The sequence below is a fragment of the Chelonoidis abingdonii genome, chromosome 11 (assembly GCF_003597395.2).
Source record: "Chelonoidis abingdonii isolate Lonesome George chromosome 11, CheloAbing_2.0, whole genome shotgun sequence".
Taxonomy (NCBI): domain Eukaryota; kingdom Metazoa; phylum Chordata; order Testudines; family Testudinidae; genus Chelonoidis; species Chelonoidis abingdonii.
The window spans coordinates 60464403-60486587 of NC_133779.1; the positions used below are offsets into that span (position 1 = coordinate 60464403).

Consider the following 22185-nt stretch of genomic DNA (forward strand, 5'->3'; position numbering starts at 1 on the left):
TCATGCACGTTGCTGGTACCTCAGAAACTCTTCCTCCCTGGTGAGGTAGAAGATAGGGTTGAGGCAGCTGCTGAAATATGTCAGGACCCAAACATAAGCACTTCCCTGGTCCAGAATAGGCATAGGGTACTTAGCTGAGATCAGCAGGAAGAAGAAGATGTGATATGTCAGCCAGCATAGGAAAAAGGTCAGGATCAAGCCAAGAAGGATCTTGAGTGGCTGGACCAGCTTATTCCTTCTCAGCTTGGTAGCTAGAATGATGTAGAAGGTTGGGATCAAGATCAAGGTTAATGGTATCAGAACCTACCAGGAACTGGAAGGAAATGGAGACTTTCACCCTCTCTTCATCCAGTTGTAAATTCATCCTGATGCTGGGAGGTGAGAGCAGAGATTCCCAGAAACCACCATACTGCAACCTGAACCCAACAGACAGGGCCCACATTCCCAAAACCATCCTGAAAGCCAGTGGGGGCTTGCAGTGGTTTCGGGTCCACTCGGCGTGCAACGAGGATGCAGCGATCAACACTGAGGGCCATGAGAAGGAAGGCACTGGAGAACATATGGAAAGAGGTGACGGTGTTGCTCAGCCTCTTGGTCCACTCTAAGTCCACTATGAAGATGGAGGTGAATTTGAGGGGCAGGAAGATGATGAAGATGGTATCAGCCATGGCATTGTTCAGGAACCACATGATGCTGGCTGTCCTCTTCATGGCAGCAGGTGACCAAGGTTATGTAGCCATTCAACACCACCCCGGCGAGGAAGACCACACCACTCAGCACCAGGAAGAGAACTGGGAGGAACTCCATTCTTGGAAGAGGTACAGTCACAATTTCCCCTCCTCCTCCTCAGGTCTCAGTGTGGACGGTGCAGACGTTGTGCTGAGAAGGGGAAGGAAGAACAATTAAAAGGGCTCCAGGGGAGGACAAGGACAGAGAGAGACAGCCACAGAGTTTATAATCTCCTCAGAGTTTATAAACTCCCCAGATCCTGAACTAAACACAAATAGGTTCAAATCCTTGTAGGCTCGTGGTACCAATGGTTCAAAAACCTTAGAAGCATAGAGCCAGCGAGTTAGAAGGGACCACAAGGGTCATCTAGTCTAGCCCCCTGCCAATATGCAGGACTTGTATCTATTCTCTGCCTGAACATTTTTTGTTTTTACATAATATTGTTTGTTTTACTCATCCAAATATTTAAAGAAACTCACATTTGCTTCTTGCTGAAAATGTAGAGCCAGAGATATGACACACACCCCTGCCCCTGGAGAATCACTAAAATTCCCAAATAATCTTCTTGCTGTTAGTTTTCCGAAGGAGCAGGTTATTCCCGTCTTTGTTAAAATTAAAAGTTAATAAATGATCGTTTCCCCCCCTTTTTTTTTCCAAATAATAGAATTTTTAAAAGTGATTCTTCCCCCCACACACACTTCATTTTGAGGTGCAGTTTTTGTGCAGTTTAGGCCATTTTGGGGAGATGAGTTAGTGGAGCGGAGAAAATCCCCACCAAAAGAACCACCCAATGGAAACAAGGATAACAACAAAAAAGCCACCCCGTAAAAAAAACAGAGGAAGAAGAGACCTGTAACAAGTCAAAAGATTTTTTCTTTAAAGGAAGGATATTGCAAGAGTCTATTGTAGTGGACAGACGTGGAGTCAGGACTCCTGAGTTGCACCCCAGACTCTGCCACTGATCTGCTTGGGTAGATTGGACAAGTCATGTCATGGTCCTGTGACTCAGTTTCTCCTCCAAACTTTTCTCTGTTTAACTTTAGAGTGTGAGCTCACTGTGGCCAGGCCTGTTTCTCCCTGTGGGGCTGTTCACTGCCTGGTGTGATGGTACCCCGGAGCTCGGTCAGGGTCTGTTCAGCACCCAGTGTGACGGGGCCCTGATCTCTCACAACAGAACCCACATATAATTTCAACCAGTTCTATCCAGAGCAGGTGAGGGGAGCTGATGGGGGAGATCCAGGGGGCAGCTAGAGGGTTTGGATCATTTCCTTACCTCAGTCTTGAGGATGCAGGGTCTCAGAGTCGACTCTGGCCCAGGTCCCCAATGTGGCGCTTGCAGCTCACCCAGACTTGCTCAGCCCTGGAGCAGGAAGCTGTTCGTGTGGGGCTATATCTCAGGCGAGGGGGGAACAATGCAGGGTGATCACAGGATGTGGCTGGGTCCAATCACGTCTGCAAAGACTGGAATGACTCCGGCTCCTACTGCTACCTGCAGATGTGACACAAACCACAAGCTGCCCCCACCACAGTGCAGGTGTCTAGCCAGGTGTCTGCATTCAGCTGCCCACATCTGGGGACAGGAGGGCGGGATCCCCAGTGGAGAACAGGGGCTGAGAAAGCCATATCCAGCCAACTCCACCGGGTGAGGTCCCAGGATCAGAGACCTCAGCTGGGACTCTGCCCAAGTCAGTACAAACTAAAATTTCATACAATGGCTTGCTAATACTGCTCTATATCCTGTCCACTGAAATGTAAGGATAATATATATATAGTCCAAACAATTTATTTTATCATTATATGGTAAAATTAGATAGTCAGCAATTTGTCAGTACTAGTGTGCCGTGATACTTTTCTTTTTAGGTCTGATTTTGTAAACAAGTAGGTTTTAAGTGAGGTGGAACTTGGGGGTACAAGACAAATGAGATTCCTGGAAGAGTTACAGCAGTCTGGGAAGGTTGAGAGCTACTGGTCTATAGGGCCTTTTCCCACTGAGATGTGGCCACCTCTAATGGGGTGGGGGCTGTTTATACAGGTGACAGGGAAGAATAGGAGGGGAGCTGCTGTGGGGAGAGGGATGGGGTCCGTGTTTCTGGAAAAATGTATACAGTGCGGGGTGCTGAGAGCCACTGAATCGAACTGGAAACCCTGTCTATGATGGAAAGCATTTCAATCCAGGGGGTCCGGCACCTATGTGAAAGGCAGGAGGGATCAGAGGAGGCTGATATGGGGAGCAGTTAAAGATCTGGGGGGGGGCTGCTGTGAGGGCAGAGAAGAACCTGCGGTAATGGGTGGGGGAACAGAGATAGATCTGGGTGAGGGGAGGCATTGTGGATTTCAGGCTAGCATTGAAGGTGGAAGGTTTAATCTCACATTCTTACCTATGTCCTGGGGGAATCAGACATGGGATCTGAGCATTGATTCTTCCAAGACACATACACCACCTGCAGCTCACCCCCCCCACACCCCACGGATGCTGTCTGGGGGCAGGAAGCTGTCGTCTTGGGGGTGAACACGGGGGAGGCGGTGGCTCAGCAGGAGTGAGAGATGCTCACAAAGCTGGGTCTGCAAAGCCTCCGAGGTGGCCAGCTCCATGCAAGGCTCAAACAGCTCAGCTCACCTCTGGGACCTCTCGTGATGAAGGCTGTCGGATCCTGTCTGTAGAGACGGTTGCCCACATCCGCAGCAGCCACAGCTCGAGAGCAGGAGCTAAGCTGCAGACACGTCATTGCAAAAATTCAGCCTGTTAACAGCTGGAGAAACACAAGACATAGCTTGGGCCCCTGAAGTGCCCCTGGGTCAGGAGACATTCGTGGGTGGGCCCTGCCGCCCTTCACCCAGGCCACCCTTCAAACATTCTGGAGAGATCCTGACAGGTGGCAAGTGGATCGTGAATCTCGTCATTGGCTGTGAGCCACATGACATTGTGTCTGTTCCACGACTGGCTGGTGGATTGGTTGGATGCTGGAGAACAGCCAGCGACATACCAAAAGGTGAAAGTTTCATGAATTTGGCTGGGAATATCAGGATTTATTGAGACACTGGTTTAAAAAGCCACTGTGATGGGGTTCCCGGCCTGCAACCTGGACTGTGGGACCGCTGAGCCCTCTGTCCCACCAATCTGGGTGTCCCTCTCACACTGTGATACTGTGGCAAACTGCAAACCTTCGGCAGGTCCTGTACTTCCAAAGCCATCCCCAGGTAGTGACACACCATGAATGCTTCTCCCGGCCACTCATGGATCATCAATAGGGAGGATCCAGTCAATTCCCCCCCGGCTCACTGGCCTTACAGCCCAGTAATGTACCGTCCTGCTTTCGTCAGAAGCCTGGCAAGTGTAAGTTCCTTATGCAGTCTGAGCCTCCCCTCGATGTGAAGAGCCCAAACGCCAGTTTTTGTAAACTGAGCTGAGATTAGCAGCAGCGAGCGTAGAGATCACAGTTGGTTACAAAAGAAAGTAAAGTAAATTCCCAATCCAAATTAAATAAACAAGACAGGATTTGCATCAAGCCATGTCTCAACCTGGCAGATGGTACAAGCAAGTGACAGTCCTTCAATATACAGGCTGGACTTTTCTTTCAGCCCAATACTGAACTTCTGCAGTTCAGTGTCTTTGTCCTCCAGATGTTTTTCCATGTGTTGAGTTGTTGGGGGAGTGAGGCCAAGTGGTGATGTCACTTCCCTTCTTTTGTGGTTTCTTCCATTTTGATGGAAATATATTTTGCTATGATGTGGGTCCAACAGTCTCCATTGTCTACGTGCTCTCTCTGACATAGTTCCTGACATAGTAGATTCTTGGATGGGTGCTGATGAGCCAGTAACACTGTCTAGCTCCTCCATTGTCATACATACAATTCAACAGGATATTGATAATCAACAGAGCAAGACTTTTTTAATGATACCTCACAAGGCAGACTTTGTTCATATTGATATGACAGTGGTGAATATGGGGGTTCCAGGGTGCTGTTTTGAGGAGCAGCGTGCCACAACCACCCACGTTTTATTTAAAGTCTCCAATATTTTAAACACCTCCTCACTTCATTGCCTTCCAAAACAGAGCTGGATATTTCTGGTTTTCTGAAATTTTCGGTGGAGTTTTGTAGTGTCATCGACTCAAACAATTTGGTTGTGTCATTCGCCATGCTTCTCCTTTTCCTCCAAACCCAGATCTTGGAATCAGATGATTAGCTGGAAATTTCAGCCTTTTTTTTTTTTTGCATTGTTTTTCGTTTTAGGTAAATTTCTACTCTTTATTATTGCAAAGAAAAGCTTGAAATGGTCTCCCCCCAGCCCGCTGCCAAGGAGGCAAAAAAAAAGAACCCAAATGTCTGTAATTTCAAACCAATCTTATGATGTTTTAGAGGGTGGCTCATGAGGTTTGAAGGCTCAGATTTGGCAATGAAGAGACAGGACTAGACTTTTAAAAGTGGCTAAGGAAGTTAGGTGCCAAATTCCCATTGATGCTTTTGAAAAATCTCACCAGTAGAAGCCTCAGTCAATTCAATTACATCACGTAGTGGCAGACAGCTCAAAAGTGATATTTAAGTTCTTATATAGAAATGCTAGAAGTCAAAATGATAAGATGGGTGAACTCGAATGCCTCATATGAAATGAGGATATCGCTACAACAGGTATCACAGAAACTTGGTGGATGGAGGATAATCTATGGGAGACAGTAATACAAGGTTACAAAATATACCACAGAACAGGTCGTGCTGGTGGGGGAGTGGCACTATATGTGAAAGAAAGTGTAGAGTCAAATGAAGTAAAAGTCTTAAATGAACCAGACTGTCCCACAGAATCTCAATGGATAGTAATTCCATGCCTGAATAATAAGAATATAGCGGTAGGGATATATAACCGACCACCTGAGCAGGATGCTGATAGCAACTGTGAAATACTCAGGGAGATTAGAGATGCTATTAAAATAAAAATCTCACTAATAATGGGGGATTTCAATGGTCCTCATATTGACTGAGTAGATATTACCTCAGGACGGGACTGTAATTAGCTAAATTATGAAAATACATCTAAGTCCTTAAAGTATAAGCTTTACAGACAGGCCTTGAATCTATATTCTACACAAAAATGAGGCGGTTACTTAAACAGAACTTAAAAGGCACAATGCCAAAAGTGAAATCCCTGCAAGCTGCACGGAAACTTCTTAAAGACACCATAATAGAGGCTCAGCTTCAATGTATACACAAAATTAATAAACATGGTAAGAGAACCAAAAAAGTGCCGCTGTGGGTAAACAACTGAGTAGAGAAGCTTTAAGAAGCAAAAAGGCACGTTTAAAAAGTGGAAGATAAATCCTATGGAGGAAAATAGAAAGGAGCATAAACTCTGCAAATGAAGTATAAAAATGTAATTCAGAAGGCCAAAGACTCAAAAAGTAATAGAAAAAATATTTTTAGGTACATCAGAAGGAGGAAGCCTCCTGAACAACCAGTGGGGCCACTGAATTATCAAGATAGGAAAGGAGCAATCAAAGACGAAAAGGCCATTGCAGAGAAACAAAATTAATTCTTTGCATCGGTCTTCATGGCTGAGGCTGTGAGGGAGATTCCCAAACCCGAGCCATTCTTTTTAGGTGACAGATCAGAGGAAGTGTCCCAGATTGAGATGTCATTAGAGAAGGTTTTGGAACAAATTGATAAAGTAAACAGTAATAAGTTACCGCAACCAGATGGCATTCACCCAAGTGTTCGGAAGGAATTCAAATGTGAAACTGCAGGACTACTTGTGGCTCTTCTTTGAGTAAGGCCAAAAAATTAACTTTCTAAAAAAAGATAATTTTGGGGTCAAGAGGAAGCTATGGGTCCCAGGAAAAAGAATTTTTCACCTATCTTAATGGAGGGATAGCTCAGTGGTTTGAGCATTGGCCTGCTAAACACAGTGTTATGAGTTCAATCCTTGATTCAAATATTGACAATTTGATGCGTTCTCATATTCAGCCGACTTCGGACCCAAGTTGTCAGTGGTTTGGGGGTTGCATGCACGTTTCCGATACCTTAGATACTCTTCCTCCATGGTGAGGTAGAAGATGGGGTTGAGGAAAGTGCTGAAATAGGTCAGGACGGAAATAAAAAAAAATGACAAGTCCAGAAAAGATGGATGGTATATATGTGAAATCAGCAGGAAGAGGAAAACATGATACGGCAGCCAGGAGAGGAAAAACGTCGGGATCAAGCCAAGAAGGATTTTGAGTGGCTTGGTGGACTGGATCAGCCTGTTCCTTCTCAGCTTGGCAGCTAGAACAATGTAGAAGGTTGGGATTAAGATCAAGGCTAATGGGATCAGAAACCCGACCAGGAACTGGATCAGAACGCTGGCACTCACGCTGCTTTTATGCCATTGGAAATAAATGAATATGCCGACATGTGGGTGGAAGGTTTCCCAGAAAACACCGTACCGCAAGCTGAACCCAACAGACAGGGCCCATATGACCAAAACAATCATGAAAACCAGGCAGGGTGTGCGGTGGTTCCAGGCCCACTCAGGGCGTGCCACGAGGATGCAACGATCGACAGTGAGGGCTGTGAGGAGTAAGGCGCTGGAGATCATGTGGAAGGAGGTGATGGTATTGCTCAGCATCGTGTCCCAGTGTAAGATCATGGTGAAGATGAATCTGAGGGGCAGGAAGATGAGAAAGATGAAATCGCCCACAGCCCGGCTCAGGAACCACACGGTGCTGGCCGTCTTCCCCATACGACAGCCGGCGACAAAGAGGATATAGCAGTTCAACGGCACCCCGGCAAGGAAGGCGATGCCAGCAAGTACCAGACAGATTATGAACAACATTCTTGGAAGAGTTGCAGTCGCAATATCCCCTTCTTCTCCTCAGGGCTCGGTGGAGATAGCGGAGTCGTTGTACCTAGCAAAGGAAGGAAGAGTAATGAAAAGGGCTCCAGGAGAGGACACAGACAGAGGGAGACGGACACCAAGTTTATAATCCCCTCAGAGTTTACAGACTCCCCAAATCCTGAGCTGAACTCAGATAGGATCAAATCCTCGTAGGCCCATGGCACCAATGGTTCAAAGATCTTAGAAGCATAGAGCCAGAGGGTTAGAAGGGGACCACAAGGGTCATCTAGTTTAACCCCCTGCCAAGATACATGACTTGTCGTGTCTATTCTCTGCCTGAATGTGTTTATTTTCACATAATATCTTTTTTCAACTAAAGCATATATTAAAAACAAAACACATATGCTTCTTGCTGAAAAGTTGGATTTCTAGGACAGGGGAGCAGTTCAGGATGCAGAGACGGAGACTGGAGAGACCCACCCTGCTCCGCAGCCTCACCAAAATAATCTTCTTGCTGTTAGTTTCCCAAAGGAGCTGGTTATTCCTGTCTTGGTAAAAAAAAAGTTAAGGAATGATCGTTTACCCCCTTTCTTTTGAAATAATGGAATTTTTGACATTGAATTTTGGGATAAGACCTTGTACAAAAGCAGCCACCACTGCTTATTTGGTAGTATTTTCTGCATTATTTATGCTGAGATGTCTCTCAAACACTTGTTTAAGACGTTCCATATAATCAGCAGGGTTCTCTCCTTTGCTTTGTTCGCAAGCATTAATTTTAGTCCAGTCTCTTCTTTTTGGGCATACGGTAAGGACTTCAGTTACCAAATTGTTCTTATACGTAACTAAATTGTCATGAGTAAGATCTTGGTCAGTCTAAGGCCAGCTGGTCTTTTTATAAAGGCAATCCAGAGTTCCCCTGCATAGCATTGCTCTTAAAAGCTGATCCATGTCTGCCCAACCAATGACCATCCTCAATTGTTCTTGAAATTTAAGTGGATCTTCTCTTATTTTTGGAAATTTATCAATTAGATTAAATAAATCCCAGGGTGACCATGGAGCATGCATAGTTACCATGACTCTCTGGCCCCATTAATTCATCCCTCCCAGGATTTGTCGCAGGGGAAATATTGGGACCTCCTCAGGGGATAAGCCTAGGGTCTTCTTTATATCCCTAAGGATTGTCTTATGTCTATTACGATGTGCAGAGGGTGAATTTGCAACTTTGGGAGATTTTACAATTTCTTTCAAAATTTCGAATTGAGAAGACATGCGTTGGATTGGCTCATCTTCTCCTTCTTCCGAGGCGGGGTGCCCTCTTAAATCAGTCATTATTTGATTGGCTTGTCTAGATAGGTCGGCAATTTGAACCTCCTGAGAAGCCGAAGATGATGGTGAAGAAATCGAGGGCCCTGACGTGGGGGACGTTAACGGTGTCTGAGATCCCTGGGAGGTGGACTCATCTTTATATGGGTACGGAGGCGGAGTGGGAGATCTCTGAGCAATGCCCCCCCTTCCAACCTCCTCCATCCCCACCAGGTGGAGATGCACCACTGCCTGACTGGGCAAGGGGGGGGAGGCAGGCCATTGTCTGCATTCCACAAATAAATCAATAAGTTCATCAGGCGGAGCTGAAGGGGTAGATCTAAGAAGCTGAACCTCTTGTTGAGGCCTTGAATGGTAGAGGGAGGTGTCCTGGCCAGCAGAATTCTGGGCAAAGGTTAATTTTTCCTGTGTTTCTTTAAGTTTAATTTAAGTTTCTCCTGGGAGACCCTAAAACTCCTCATATGAGATTCATGGTGCCATTTCTCTGTTTCCTCATACCAGTCAAAATATGCATCAAACTGATTTTGTGGTACGACTTTGGCAATAAGCGTGTCACTAAGGTGCACAAGCTTGTCAAGGTCAAAACTACCGTCTAAAGGGAACTGTAGTTTAGGGTCATCTCTCATATGCCAATTCCATTTTCTCAAAAATTTACAAGTGAGAGGACCGTAGTTCGAATATATATAAGCTGTGGATGTGCCTTTTGGTGGGACAGGAATTCCTTTCAACTCACCGGCCCCCAAGTTTTCAGTTTGACAGATCAGATCACTTTCACTCAGGTCTTTCGTACAGGGAAAGTTTGTTTAGGATGTCCACGACTGTCTACACCCTCGTCCAGCAAAGAGTGTCAGCTAATCTTAGGGAGCACAACGCCACTTACTCTGTTGCATTTGGTAGGGTGTTAGGACCCGTCAGTGGCTCATCAGACCACCTTAAGGCGGGGGAGGGAAAAAGGAAGAGGTTAGGGTGAAGGGAGTCTCCGTCAATCTTGGTTCTGGAGTGGATAATGTGCCTTACTCCAGTCCAGAGGATTGAACAGAGCTCAGGGACCGTCCAAGGACAAGGGGAAAAGGACAGGGTCACACAAACCTAGACCCAGGCAGGTCCCTCGCCATGCAGAGGAAACCTAGTCCAAGTCAAGGTCTTTTACTGACTTTTCTAAGGCGTGGTTGTAGGGTTGGCTTCCTACGACCCTCACGCACACCGGTCAGCCGACTTTCACTTTCATACTGGCACACAAATCAATACAGAGGCCTATTTAGCCACTCCCAGTGGCTCTTCCCGGGAGCAGATCAGAACAGAAGGGCATCAGGCTGTCTGGTAGTAAAAGGTTCAGATCCAGCTTATAACTCACCCAACCCTGAGCCTATGGGCAAATCCTCCACCAACAACCCACAATAGAGATTTCAAAAGGTCTCTTATTACCTTTCAGATGGGCCCAGAGTTTGGTGGGAGACTGTCCGCGGTCCTACGGTCTGGGGAAGTCATCTGTGGATCCCGGATGAGCTCCCAAATTGTTTTCAAAAATTGACCACACGGTTGGTTTTGGATCAGATAGCCTGAGGCTCCTTTATTTTAAGCGAGCATATAGGCAAGGAGAGTCAGCATGGCCCCATGCAAGGTGGCAAGCTGCTCTGCCTTCTGCAAATTTCTAGCCAGCTTATAAAGATTAAAACCACAGACAAATTACCCACACATTGTACATTAATTACCTTATTTGGAATATACTGCAAAATATGATGCCGGTCAAAATCAAGCTCAACAATCAGTTTTCCATATTTGGCCTTTCCTGTTGTGGTTATTCCTAGTCTCGTTTTTGGTTTCACTTTTCTAATACCTTCACTGTGGTTTTGTTTCACAAGCTTAGTTATTGCAAAGAAGCATCTCTGGGGACTTTCCACTTCACCTACTTATGCCCCTTCTGCACACAAAATCATTGTTCCTCTATCTTGGGATTTTTCCATATCACTCTGTCTTTCTATTCCCTCTATACAAAGAAGCAATACTCAGCTAACACTTTTGGGCCTATATACTTGACCAAAGCCCAAAAACTTTCCCTTACAGTAGATTTTCCCTGACAACATTGTCTATGCTGATGTGAGAGCTTCTCCCATCTACATAGTTAATCCACCCCCACCCCTCCAAGAGGTGGTAGCTGAGTTGACAGAAGAAGCGATGTCTACACCAGGCTTTAGGTCAGTATAACAGCATCACCCAAGAAGGTGGTTTTTCCACACCCGCGAGTGGCATAGTTATACCAACATCAGTTGCACGTGTAGACCAAGCGAAAGGGAAGGTGACCAGGTGACTTGATAACAATTTCTGACAAGCAATTGAATTTCACCTATGCTGCCATCTACTGGCCAGTTGGTTTAATTGCAATTGTCGGCCCTGAGCCTTTGGACAAGGTTTTATAGAGGTTGTTTTCAACCACGGGTACATGTACCACTGGGGGTACGCAGAGATCTTCCAGTCCAAGGGGTACATCAGCTCATCTAGATATTTCTCTAGTTTTACAAAGATACAGAAAAAGCACTAGCATAGTCAGTACAAACTAAAATGTCAAGCAATGACTTCTTTCTACTGCTCTGTATACTGTCCACTGAAAGGCAAGTACAATATTTATATTCCAATTGATTTATTGTATAATTATATGGTCAAATGAGAAATTAACCATCTGTCAGTACTCGTGTGCTGTGACAGTAGTATTCTTATGTCTGATTTTGTAAACAGGTAGTTTTTAAGTGAGGTGAAACTTGGGGGTACACAAGAGAAATGAGACCCCTGAAAGGAGTACAGTTGTCTGGAAAGGTTGAGAGCCACTGGTCTATAGGGTCTTTTCCCTCTGAAGTGTGGCCACCTCTGGGGTGGGACATGGGGCCTGTTTATGCAAGAGACAGGGAGGAATTTGTGGGGGGGGCGCTGTTGGGAGTGGGGTCGGGTCAGGGTTCCTGGAACAATTTGTATAGACCCACTGAATCAAAATAAAATAAAGTTCCTTTATATGATGGGAACCACTTCAATCCAGGGTGGGGATTCAGCCCCGATGTTGAGGTTTGAAAGCTCAGAATTGGCAATGAAGAGACAGGACGAGATTTTTAAAAGTGCCTAAGGGAGTTAGATGCCAAATTCCCATTGATGTTGAGTTAAGCAGCTAACTCACATAGGTGCTTTTTAAAATCTTACCTGTAGAAGCTCAGACAATTCAATTACATCACGTAATGGCAGACAGCTAAAAGGTGACATTTAAGTTCTGATATAGAAATGCTAGAAGTCAAAATGATAAGATGAGTGAACTCGAGTGCCTTGTACGAAATGAGGATATCGCTACAACAGGCATCACAGAAACTTGAGGATTGAGGATAATCAACGGGAGACAGTAATACAAGGTTACAAAATATACCACAGAGCAGGTGGTGCTGGTGGGGGAGTGGCACTATATGTGAAAGAAAGTGTAGAGTCAAAAATCTTAAATGAACCAAACTGTACCATAGAATCTCGATGGATAGTAATTCCATGCCTGAATAATAAGAATATATTCTCTGCAGCTTGAGGCCTTCAAACCACGATTTGAGGACTTCAATAACTCTGACATAAGTTAGGGGTTTGTTACAAGAGTGGGTGGGTGAGATTCTATGGCTTGCATTGTGCAGGAGGTCAGACTAGATGATCATTATGGTCCCTTCTGACCTTGAAGCCTATGAGTCTATAGTGATAGGGATATATTACCAACCACCTGACCAGCATGGGGGTGATAGCGACTGTGAAATGCTCAGGGAGATTAGAGAGGCTATTAAAATAAAAAACTCAATAATAATGGGGGATTTCAACGGTCCCCATATTAACTGGGTATAAATCACCTCAGGACGGGACTCAATGATAAAGTTCCTTGACACATTTAAATGACTGTCTCTGTTAGAGGCTTTCCTTTCACCCTCTCCCCTGGTTCTTGGCACGCAGACAGCAAGCAGCAAAAGACCAGAAGTCCGAAGCGCAGACAATGTGATGTTTATTGGGGTTAATTTCCAAGTCAGCATATTCCAAAGCGCTTCACACCAGTAGGGCTTATCTCTATACACTATAGAGTCTGTTCCCCAGTGTCCTCCTTCCCAGCTCTGACGCCGCAGAGCCTAGCCTGTGTCCCTGTTCTCTGTTCCCTATTCTCGTTTCCTCCCTTAGCAAACATGATTCCAATTTCCCTTCCCCCCACTTCCTGTTTGACACCAGTTTATAGAGCAATATTCTCAACTATAACTTAACCGATCACTGAACTAAAATTTAACTAACCAATCCTAATATATTGTAACATAATTTTCTAACCAATTATATCCCACTAACCTAATTAATTTACAGCAAGCAAAATTAATTATACAGCAGGACAGAAACAATTACAGAACCAGACAGATTAACAATACAAAAGTGGGGGCCATTACGATAAAACAACACAGAAATGAGGGTTTCACAACCACAACCATTGAGAAGTGATTTCTTGCCAGACAGGATGCTGTCAGACTAAGTTTTCTTTAACCATCTGTATCTGGTGGTCATGGGCACTATCCGGACCGGATCATCTTCCTAACAGCCCAATAGCACCTTATTTCAGCATGGCTGGTTTGGGATGTGAGGACATGACTGTTCGCTTCCCACTTATGGCTGCCCCTGCTGCTTAGCCTGAGAACAAGGCCTCAGACTACCGTAGTGAAAGAAGGCCCAGACACAGGCAGACTGTGATTTTGATTCTTTGTTTTTATACCCCTGTAACTAGCTAACTGATAAAAATACACCTAAGTTCTTAAAGTATAGGCCTGTACAGGCAGGCCTGGATAGCTATATTCCAATAGCATCTTGAAGCAGCTAGTCCTGGAACCCACAAGGGAAGAGGCAATTCTTCATTTACACAGCACAGGATCTGGTCCAAGGGGTGAATATAACGGAACCGCTTGGTAATGGTGATCATAATATAATTAAATTTAACATCCCTTTGGAAAGGGAAACAACACAGCAGCCCAACACTGTAGCATTTAATTTCAGAAAAGAGAACTACATAAAAATGAGGAAGTTAGTAAAAAAGAAATGAAAAGGTACGGTGCCAAATGTGAAATCCCTGCAAGCTGCATGGAACCTTTTTAAAGACACCATAATAGAGGTTCAGCTTAAATGTGAGTAAACAACTGAGTAAAGAAGCCTGAGAGGCAGAAAGGCACCTTTAAAAAGTGGAAGTTAAATCCTACTGAGAAAGCAGAAATTAGCATAAACTCCAGCAAATAAAGTGTAAAACAATGTAATTAGGAAGGCCAAAGACTCAAAAAGTAATAGCAAAAGTATTTTGAGGAACATCAGAAGCAGGAAGCTGCTAACAACCAGAGCGGCCACTGCACGACTGAGATGTTAAGGGAGCACTCAAGGACGATAAGGCCATTGCAGAGAAACAAAATGAATTCTTTGCATCAGTCTTCACGGCTGAGGCTGTTAGGGAGATTCCCAAACCTGAGCCATTCTTTTTAGGTAACAGATCTGAGGAAGTGTCCCAGACTGAGGTGTCATTAGAGGAGATTTTGGAACAAATTGATAAACTGAACAGTAATAAGTCACCGGGACCAGATGGCATTCACCCAAGTGTTCTGAAGGAATTCAAATGTGAAATTGCAGGACTACTAACTAACAAAGGATAGGAATAAATGGTTAGTTTTCAGAAAGGAGACAGAGACATAGCGGAGACTGTACTAGGACCAGCACTGTTCAACATGTTCATAAACGATCTGGAAAAAGGGATGAAGAGTGCAGTGGCAAAATTTGCAGCTGTTACAAAACTACTCAAGATAGTTAAGTCCAAAGCAGACTGCGAGGAGCTACAAAGGGGTCTCACAAAACTGAGTGACTGGGCAACAAAATGGCCGATGAAATTCAGTGTTATTAAACACAAAGTAATGCACAATGGAAGCCATAATCCCAAGTACACATATAAAAGGATGGGGTCTAAATTTGTTACCACTCAAGAGAGAGATCTTGGAGTCATTGTGGATAGCTCTCTGAAAACATCCACTCCATGTGCAGAAGCAGTGAAAAAATAAACAGCATGCTGGGCAGCATTAAGAAATGGATAGATAATAAGACTGAAAATATCATATTGGCTCTATATAAATCCATGGTACGCCCACATCTTTAATACTACGTGCAGCTGTGGTGCCCCATCTCAAAAAAGATCTATTGGAATTGGAAATGGTGCAGAAAAGGGCTACAAAAATGATTATGGGTGTGGAACAGCTTCTGTATGAGGAGAGATTAATAAGACTGGGACTTTTCAGCTTGGAAACAAGACGACTAAGGAGAGTTTTGATAGATCTCTATAAAATCCTGACTGGTGTGGAGAAATTAAACAAGAAAGTGTTATTTACTCCTTCTCATAACACGAGACCTAGAGATCACCAAATGAAATTAATAGTCAGCAGGTTTAATACTAACAAAAGAAAATATTTCTTCCTATATCATACAGACAACTTCTTTGCCAAAGTACGTTGTGAAGGCCAAGACTATAACAGGGTTATGTTATCTTATATTCTGATTGACTCTCAGCGAGTTCCTATGGCCTTAAACGCTTTTAAAAATAGGACTTCGACACTTTTGAAACTGTTACCCTTTGTTTCATAGACCCGTTGATCTTCAGGAAACACAGAAAGCTCCACTGAGACCGAAGATGACATGATGAGAAGAATAATGACTCAAAAACGCAGAAAAGGATAGACCATAAAAGCACAGAAAGGAAGGCAGGAAGACGATGAAGATGAAATCGGCCACGGCCCGGCTCCAGAACCACACGGCGCTGGCCGTCCTCTCCACACGGCAGCCAGCAGTGAAGAGGACGTAGCAGTTCAATGGCACCCCGGAGAGGAAGGCCACGACACACAGCACCAGGAAGAGGACTGGGAACTCCATTCTTGGAAGAGTTGCAGTCACAATATCCCCTCCTTTGCGTCCCGGCTCGGTGGGGACAGCGCAGACCTTGTGCTGAGCAAAGGAAGGGAGAGCAATGAAACAGACTTCAGGATAGGAAAAGGACAGAGTTTGGTTTCTACTAAACCAAATGTTTAAAAAAACACACCCCTTTGCTTCTTGCTGAAAAGTTGGATTTCTAGGCAAGGGGAGGTGGCCAATGGGAGTGTCCAGGATGAAGAGACAGAGATATGAGAAATCCCCCCTGAAGCCTCACCAAAATTCCCAAATAATCTTCTTGCTGTTAGTTTCCCAAAGGAGCTGGTTATTCCCCTCTTGGTTAAAAATAAATAAATAAAATCTCTCCCCTCGCCCCTTATTTTTTAAATAATGGAACTTTTGAAATTGATTCTTTTCCCCACCACCATTTTGAAGTGGAGTTTTTGTGTGGTTTAGGCCATTTTGGGGCGGGGTGGCAGCATGAGTTACTGGAGCTGGGCTGGTAAAATCCCCGCTGAACCCCACCCCCATGGAAACCTCCAGTGACGGAGAGTAACTCCCCAAGAGGAGAAAAGTACAGTGGCAAAACACAACAGGAGAGCAGTAAGAAGTCAAAAGATTAGTTTTTTTTAATGGCAAGAGTCTATTTTAGTGGGTAGACAGGGAGTCCAGACTCCTGGGTTCCATCCCAGACTCTGTCACTGAACTGTTTGGAGAGCTTGGACAAGTCATGTCACTGCCCCGTGCCTCAGTTTCCCCTCCAAACATTTGTCTGTTTAGAGAGTGAACTCACTGTGGCCAGGCCTGTTTCTCCCTGTGGGTCTGGGCAGCGTCTGGCATGATGGGGCCCCAGAGCTCAGCCATGGTCTGTGCAACACTCAGCGTGATGGGGGCACCTGACCTCTGACAAAAGGACCCACAAATAATTTCATCTGGCTTTGTCCAGAGCAGATGAGGGGAGGGGATGGGGCAGCTGGAAGGGGTGAGATTCAGGGGGAAGTAATAGGGGGGCAGAATGAAATCCAGTGGGGCAGCTGGAGGGTTTACTTCATTTCCTTACCCGTGTCTTGGGGGGACGCAGTGTTTCAGAGTCGACCCCTGTTCCGGGTTCCCCAGTGCGATGCCTGCAGCTCACCCCCAGAGCAGGAAGCCGTTCATGTGGGGTATATCTGGACGGGGGACAACGTGAGGAGATCGCAGGACGTGGCTGGGTCCAATCATGTCTGCAAAGCCTGGAAGATCTTCGTCAACCACTGCTACGTGTAGACATTACACGAACCACAAGCTCCCCCCCAACCCCACTGCTGGGCCCTAGCTAGGTGTCTGCATTTGGCTTCCAACATCCGGGGGCAGGTGAGTGGGGCTCCTAGCAAAGACCAGGGGTTGAGACAGCGAGGTCCCAGAAGCAGAGTCTCCAGCTGGGACTCTGCCCTCTACTCCATCCTGGCTGAGGAAAGCGAACAGAGACCCGCTGGGAGTCGAACACATGCGATTCTCAGCTCTGCCTTTGCTGCAGGGAACTCACCCCTTGGCCTCAGGGAACATTACAGACCAGCTAAGGCTAAGGAAACGCTCACTCTTTGCGAGAGACCACAAAAATCACAGCCCGGCCTCCAACCTGCCTTCGTCTCTCATCATTTGCCTGGAGGCCTCAGGCATGGGGACACTTTGCAGTTCAACGTGAGCTCCCAGATCCAACAGGGCTGCAGCTGTGCTGTGTTGCATCTACAGGGGAATCTTGGTTATGAGCAGGGAGGTGATTGTCCCTCTGGATCTGGCCCTGGTGTGACCACATCTGGGATCCTGTATCTGCTTCTGGTGCCCACCTTTCAAGAAGGATGTTGAGCAATTGGAGAGGGGTCAGAGAAGATCCATGAGAAGGAATAATGGAGTGGGCCCCGGGCTCGGCAGCGAGAGACTCCAGGAGCTCAGTCAGTTCAGTTTATCAAAGGACACGTCTACACCTGGAAGGCTGCATCAATGCAGTTGCGCCGCTGTAGCGGCTCAGTGAAGATGCTATCTATGTGGATGGGAGAGCTTCTCCCATCAGCGTAGTTAATCCACCTCCCCAAGAGGCAGTAGCTGTATTGATGGGAGAAGCATTGTCCACACTGGGCGTTAGATAGGTATAACAGCGTCACCCAGGGGGGTGGGTTTTCTACATCCCTGAGTAACATAGTTGTACCATTATAAGTTGCCTAGTGTAGATCAAATGAAAGGGAAGGTGACAGGATGACTTGATTACCAGCTGTAAATACCTACAGGGGGAAGAAAATTTTGATAATGTGCTCTTTGATCTAGCACACAGAGGTCTAACATGATCCACTGGCTGGAAGTTGAAGCTAGACAAAGACACAGATTCACAGATGACAAGCCCGGAAGGTGACATTGTGATTGTGATGAGTTCCCCTAGGGTGCCTCTTGGAGCTGGGGTACCATGGAGCCTGTGTGACCCACCAGCCTGGGTTCCTTTAACACTGTACCGCTGTGCAGCCTTTCAAATTCTTCCCCAGGCTTCAGACTGCACTTATAGGTAGGGACACACCCAACTGCAGCTACACACACAGATGCTGAGATCAGCTATTCATGGGAAGGCTCAGCTAAGGAATTGCCCAGTACTCTAGTGCCCACCTCTCTTTAGAGAGTAAACCCAAAATTGTACTATCCTATGGTGCACAGAGGAGTGTATACAGTAAGTTCATGAAATTCACCCCCTCCCTCAATGTGGAGAGAAATATACACAGCTTTCTGCCCCGAGTTATAATTTCCACAAACTTTTTTTAGACAAAACAAAACGAGTTTATTGACTAGAAAAGATAGATTATAAGTGATTATAAGTTGTAGCAAACAGATCAAAGCAGATTACCTAAATAAACAAAAACCACAAACTGAGTTTAACACACTAGATAGGTAGGATATGAATTACCAAATTCTCCCCTGGGTGATAAAGAGGCTGGCAGATTCTTAAGGCACAAGCTGCCTTGGTTTTCCCAGTTTTTTATACACAGGCTAATCCCTCTAGCCTGGGACCATCACTTCCCACAGTTCAGTCCTTGGTCCTCAGGTGTTTCCAGATGTGTTGTTGTAGGGACAGTGAGGTACTATCATGATGTCATTGTCCCCCATTTATATCTTTTTCCCACTTGCTGGAAAGCTCTTTTGCTGTGACCTAAATCAAACAGTTCCCATTGGGTGCTGCTATCTCTGAGAGGTTTCTATTGTTCACAATTCCTGGGGTAATCTTTGTGCTTGTGTGCATTTCCTCAATAAGCCATTAACATTGTTTGACCTTTTTACTGTTGTACCTGAAAGGCTGCTTATGGGTGTTTTCAAACTCACATGTTTCAGTAACACGTACATAGCTTTTAGAACAATACCTCACACGACATACTTTGTACAAAATATATCCTAATTACACGACAGTGGTGACTATTGGGGTGCCAAAGTGTCATAGTGATCATCTCATCTGACCTCCTCCTCAGTATAGTCCATATATCAGGGGTCGGCAACCTTTCAGAAGTGCTGTGCCGAGTCTTCATTTATTCACTCTAATTTAAGGTTTCACATGCCAGTAATACATTTTAACATTTTTAGAAGCTCTCTTTCTCTAAGTCTATAATATATAACTAAACCATTGTTGTATGTAAAGTAAATAAAGTTTTTAAAAAGTTTAAGTGGCTTCATTTAAAATTAAATTAAAATGCAGAGCCCCCCGGACCGGTGGTCAGGATCCGGGCAGCGTGAGTGCCACTGAAAATCAGCTCGCATGCCGCCATCGGCACATGTGCCATAGGTTGCCTACCCCTGCCATAGAGTTTCCCCAAGCTAATTGCTAGGGCAGATCTTTTTGGAAAACATCCAGTCAATGATGGAGAATCCACTGCACCCATTGGTAAATTGTTCTGATGGTTAATTATGCTCACCATTAAAAATTGATACCTTATTTCCAGTCTGAACTTTTCTAGCTTCAGCTTCAGCCATTGGACACCTTCCTGTGCTGGATTAAAGAGCCTGTTGTTGAATATTTGTTCTACATGTAGATACTTGTTGACTGTGATTAAACTTCTCTTTGTAAAACGAAATAGATTGTCTCACGATGACCCATATTTTCCAGTGCTTTAATCATGCTCATGGCTCTTCTCTGAATAAGTCATAAATTTTTAACAGTGAGGGGAATTAATCATTGGAACAACTTCTGAAGGATCATGGCAGATTGTCCATCATTGGCAATTTTAAGATCTGGATGGGATTTTTTCCCTCAAAGATCTGCTGTCATTCAATGAGGAATTAATTCAGAGATGTTCTCAGGCATGTGCTATACAGATCAGACTACCTGATCACAATGGTCCCCTCTGGCCTGAGAAGCTATGAATATATGAACATGAAAAAGATCTTGGGAAGAAATCCTGACTCACTAAAGTCAATGGGCATTCTGCTGTTGGCATTAATGGGGCTGGCTTTCATCTTTTGGTTCTGACTGATGTCTAAATGTTGCATTCAAGAGATGTTAGTGAAAAAACATCAAAGATGACTGCTGGAAAGTTGCAGTATAATATGAATTTATTTCTGATAATCCAGGACCCATACAAGACTGCCAAATAACAGAGAGACAAAACAGGCTGCTCCCTTAGGCAGAGAGACATCAGTCACCTCACCATAGCTGGCTTTCTGCAGACGGACTTTGATTGTGCCTGCTCCACTACTGAGCTTGCCCACTGAACAAGGAAACCCCTCAGGATTTAAAGTGACAGCTTGTTGGTTTTCAGTACAACATGGAAGACAGGGAGAGTGGAGTGCTGGCTGAAAATGACAATGAAGATGCTACCAAAAGAAGAGGAAGACCCACCATGGAAGAGAAAACACCAAAAATGCAGACACAGAGAGATGCAATTTTTTGACAATAATTTCTTTTGAACTTCTTCAAAAAATGCTGCTGAAACAAACTCTAATTAATTTCACCCAAAAAAGGAAATTAATTTCTGAAAATAGGATGTTCTGATAAAAAAAAATAGGCCTGTACAAAAACTGATTGTCACAAGTAACCAATGATACGACCCCAAGGAATTACAATCACTATTCTCCTCTAGGAAAGTGGCCCACTATCTATTTGCCCCCAACTCAACCAGCTCTGATCCCACATTGACTGGGGTTTGAGAGATCCGCCTCCGTCTCTGGCAGCCAACAAAATGCTGTCGTGTGATGAGGTAGAAGAAGGGGTAGAAGCAGCTGTTGAAACAGAGCAGGCCATGAGCAAAGACAGTCCCAGTCTCCAGGGACTGTGTTGTCTTTGGAGATGATGCTTTGGGTGAGGTTTGCAGGAAGGCAATGATGTGATATGGGGACCAGCAGAGGAAGAAAATGACGAGCAAGATGAGGAGGGTCCGGAGGGGCTTCTTGGACCAAGCCTCCCGTTTCTGGCCGAGTTTGGCAGCTAGGGTGACCAAGAAGATGCTGATCAAGGCTAGTGGGATCAGAAACCCAACCAGGAACCGGGTAGTGACATTGGCTGCTTCTCCACTTTCTCTCAACAAAAGGCTCTGATCGGAGCAGAGGTCATGGTAGCGCCAGCTGACCATGACAGCCAGAATCCAGATGCCCAGTCCGATCAAGGAGGCCAGATGGAATGTGTGGTGGTTCTGGGCCCACGCGGGCCAAACTGTAGTGACACAGTGGTCGACGCTGATGGCCATGAGGTGGAAGCTGCTAGAGAACATGCTGAGGGAGGTGATAATGTTGGTTATCTTACACAGGAAACTTCTCAAATACCAGTGAAAGCCCAAGGCCACCTGGACTACCATGAGAGGCAAGAAGACGGTGAAGATAAATCCTGCAATGGCCATGTTCATGTGCCACATGTCATCAACTCTTTTCTTCTTCCGGCAGCTGGTGATGAAGCTGACTAATCCATTCCCCGTTCCACCGAGAATGAAGGCCAGAGCGCTGAGCACCATGAAAACTAGGTGCATCGTCTCCAAAGGAGCTATGGCATGAAGATGGGCAGCTTCTTTGTAGGCCATCATCTGAGGATAAGTGGAGGCTGTGCAGTTCTGGGACAGAGCAAACAAAGAAGGAACAAATGTGAAGTCTTAATAACAGAGAGGGAGACAGGACAGAAGTGGATCATGAAGGTGGATGAAGACTTCAGCAGAGCTGTGCACTGATATATGCTCCATGGGTCAGAGGCAGTCTGAGCACAGCAGCTCTGGTAGTGCAGAAGGAAAAAGAAAGCAAATGAGACTGGTAGAAAAGCAAGAGAAAGTGGGGAGGGGGGGGAAACCAAAATGATTTTTTTCTCCACTGTCTCTTTTCTACTTTTCATCTTTTCCAATAGCCACAAAGAATCCTGAGGCTGAAAGTCGAAAGCCAAAGTTATCTGGCATTTTAAAACAGAAACAAAAT

General features: G+C 45.2%; 2 protein-coding genes and 1 pseudogene across 2 annotated transcripts; all 3 read right to left on the reverse strand.

Moving 5' to 3' along the window:
- On the reverse strand, nucleotides 1-807 carry LOC116838287 (chemerin-like receptor 1; annotated as a pseudogene).
- Nucleotides 808-4929: 4122 nt separating this feature from the next.
- LOC116838254 (chemerin-like receptor 1) lies at nucleotides 4930-10492 on the reverse strand. The gene is made up of 2 exons (XM_075070484.1): nucleotides 10282-10492; nucleotides 4930-7603 (listed from the first exon to the last, which is right to left on the reverse strand). Exon 2 carries the CDS (start codon nucleotides 7528-7530, stop codon nucleotides 6628-6630), a length of 903 nt encoding a protein of 300 aa, XP_074926585.1. The 5' UTR covers nucleotides 7531-7603; nucleotides 10282-10492; the 3' UTR covers nucleotides 4930-6627.
- A 10393-nt stretch (nucleotides 10493-20885) lies between these two features.
- LOC116838255 (chemerin-like receptor 1) lies at nucleotides 20886-21806 on the reverse strand. The gene has a single exon (XM_032803301.2). It carries the CDS (start codon nucleotides 21804-21806, stop codon nucleotides 20886-20888), a length of 921 nt encoding a protein of 306 aa, XP_032659192.2.
- Between the last annotated feature and the right edge of the window lie 379 nt (nucleotides 21807-22185).

What these genes read in the sequence shown, in the direction of transcription:
- LOC116838254 (XM_075070484.1), bottom strand. Translation starts at nt 7,530, where the DNA reads ATGTTGTTCATAATCTGTCTGGTACTTGCTGGCATCGCCTTCCTTGCC.
- LOC116838255 (XM_032803301.2), bottom strand. Translation starts at nt 21,806, where the DNA reads ATGATGGCCTACAAAGAAGCTGCCCATCTTCATGCCATAGCTCCTTTG.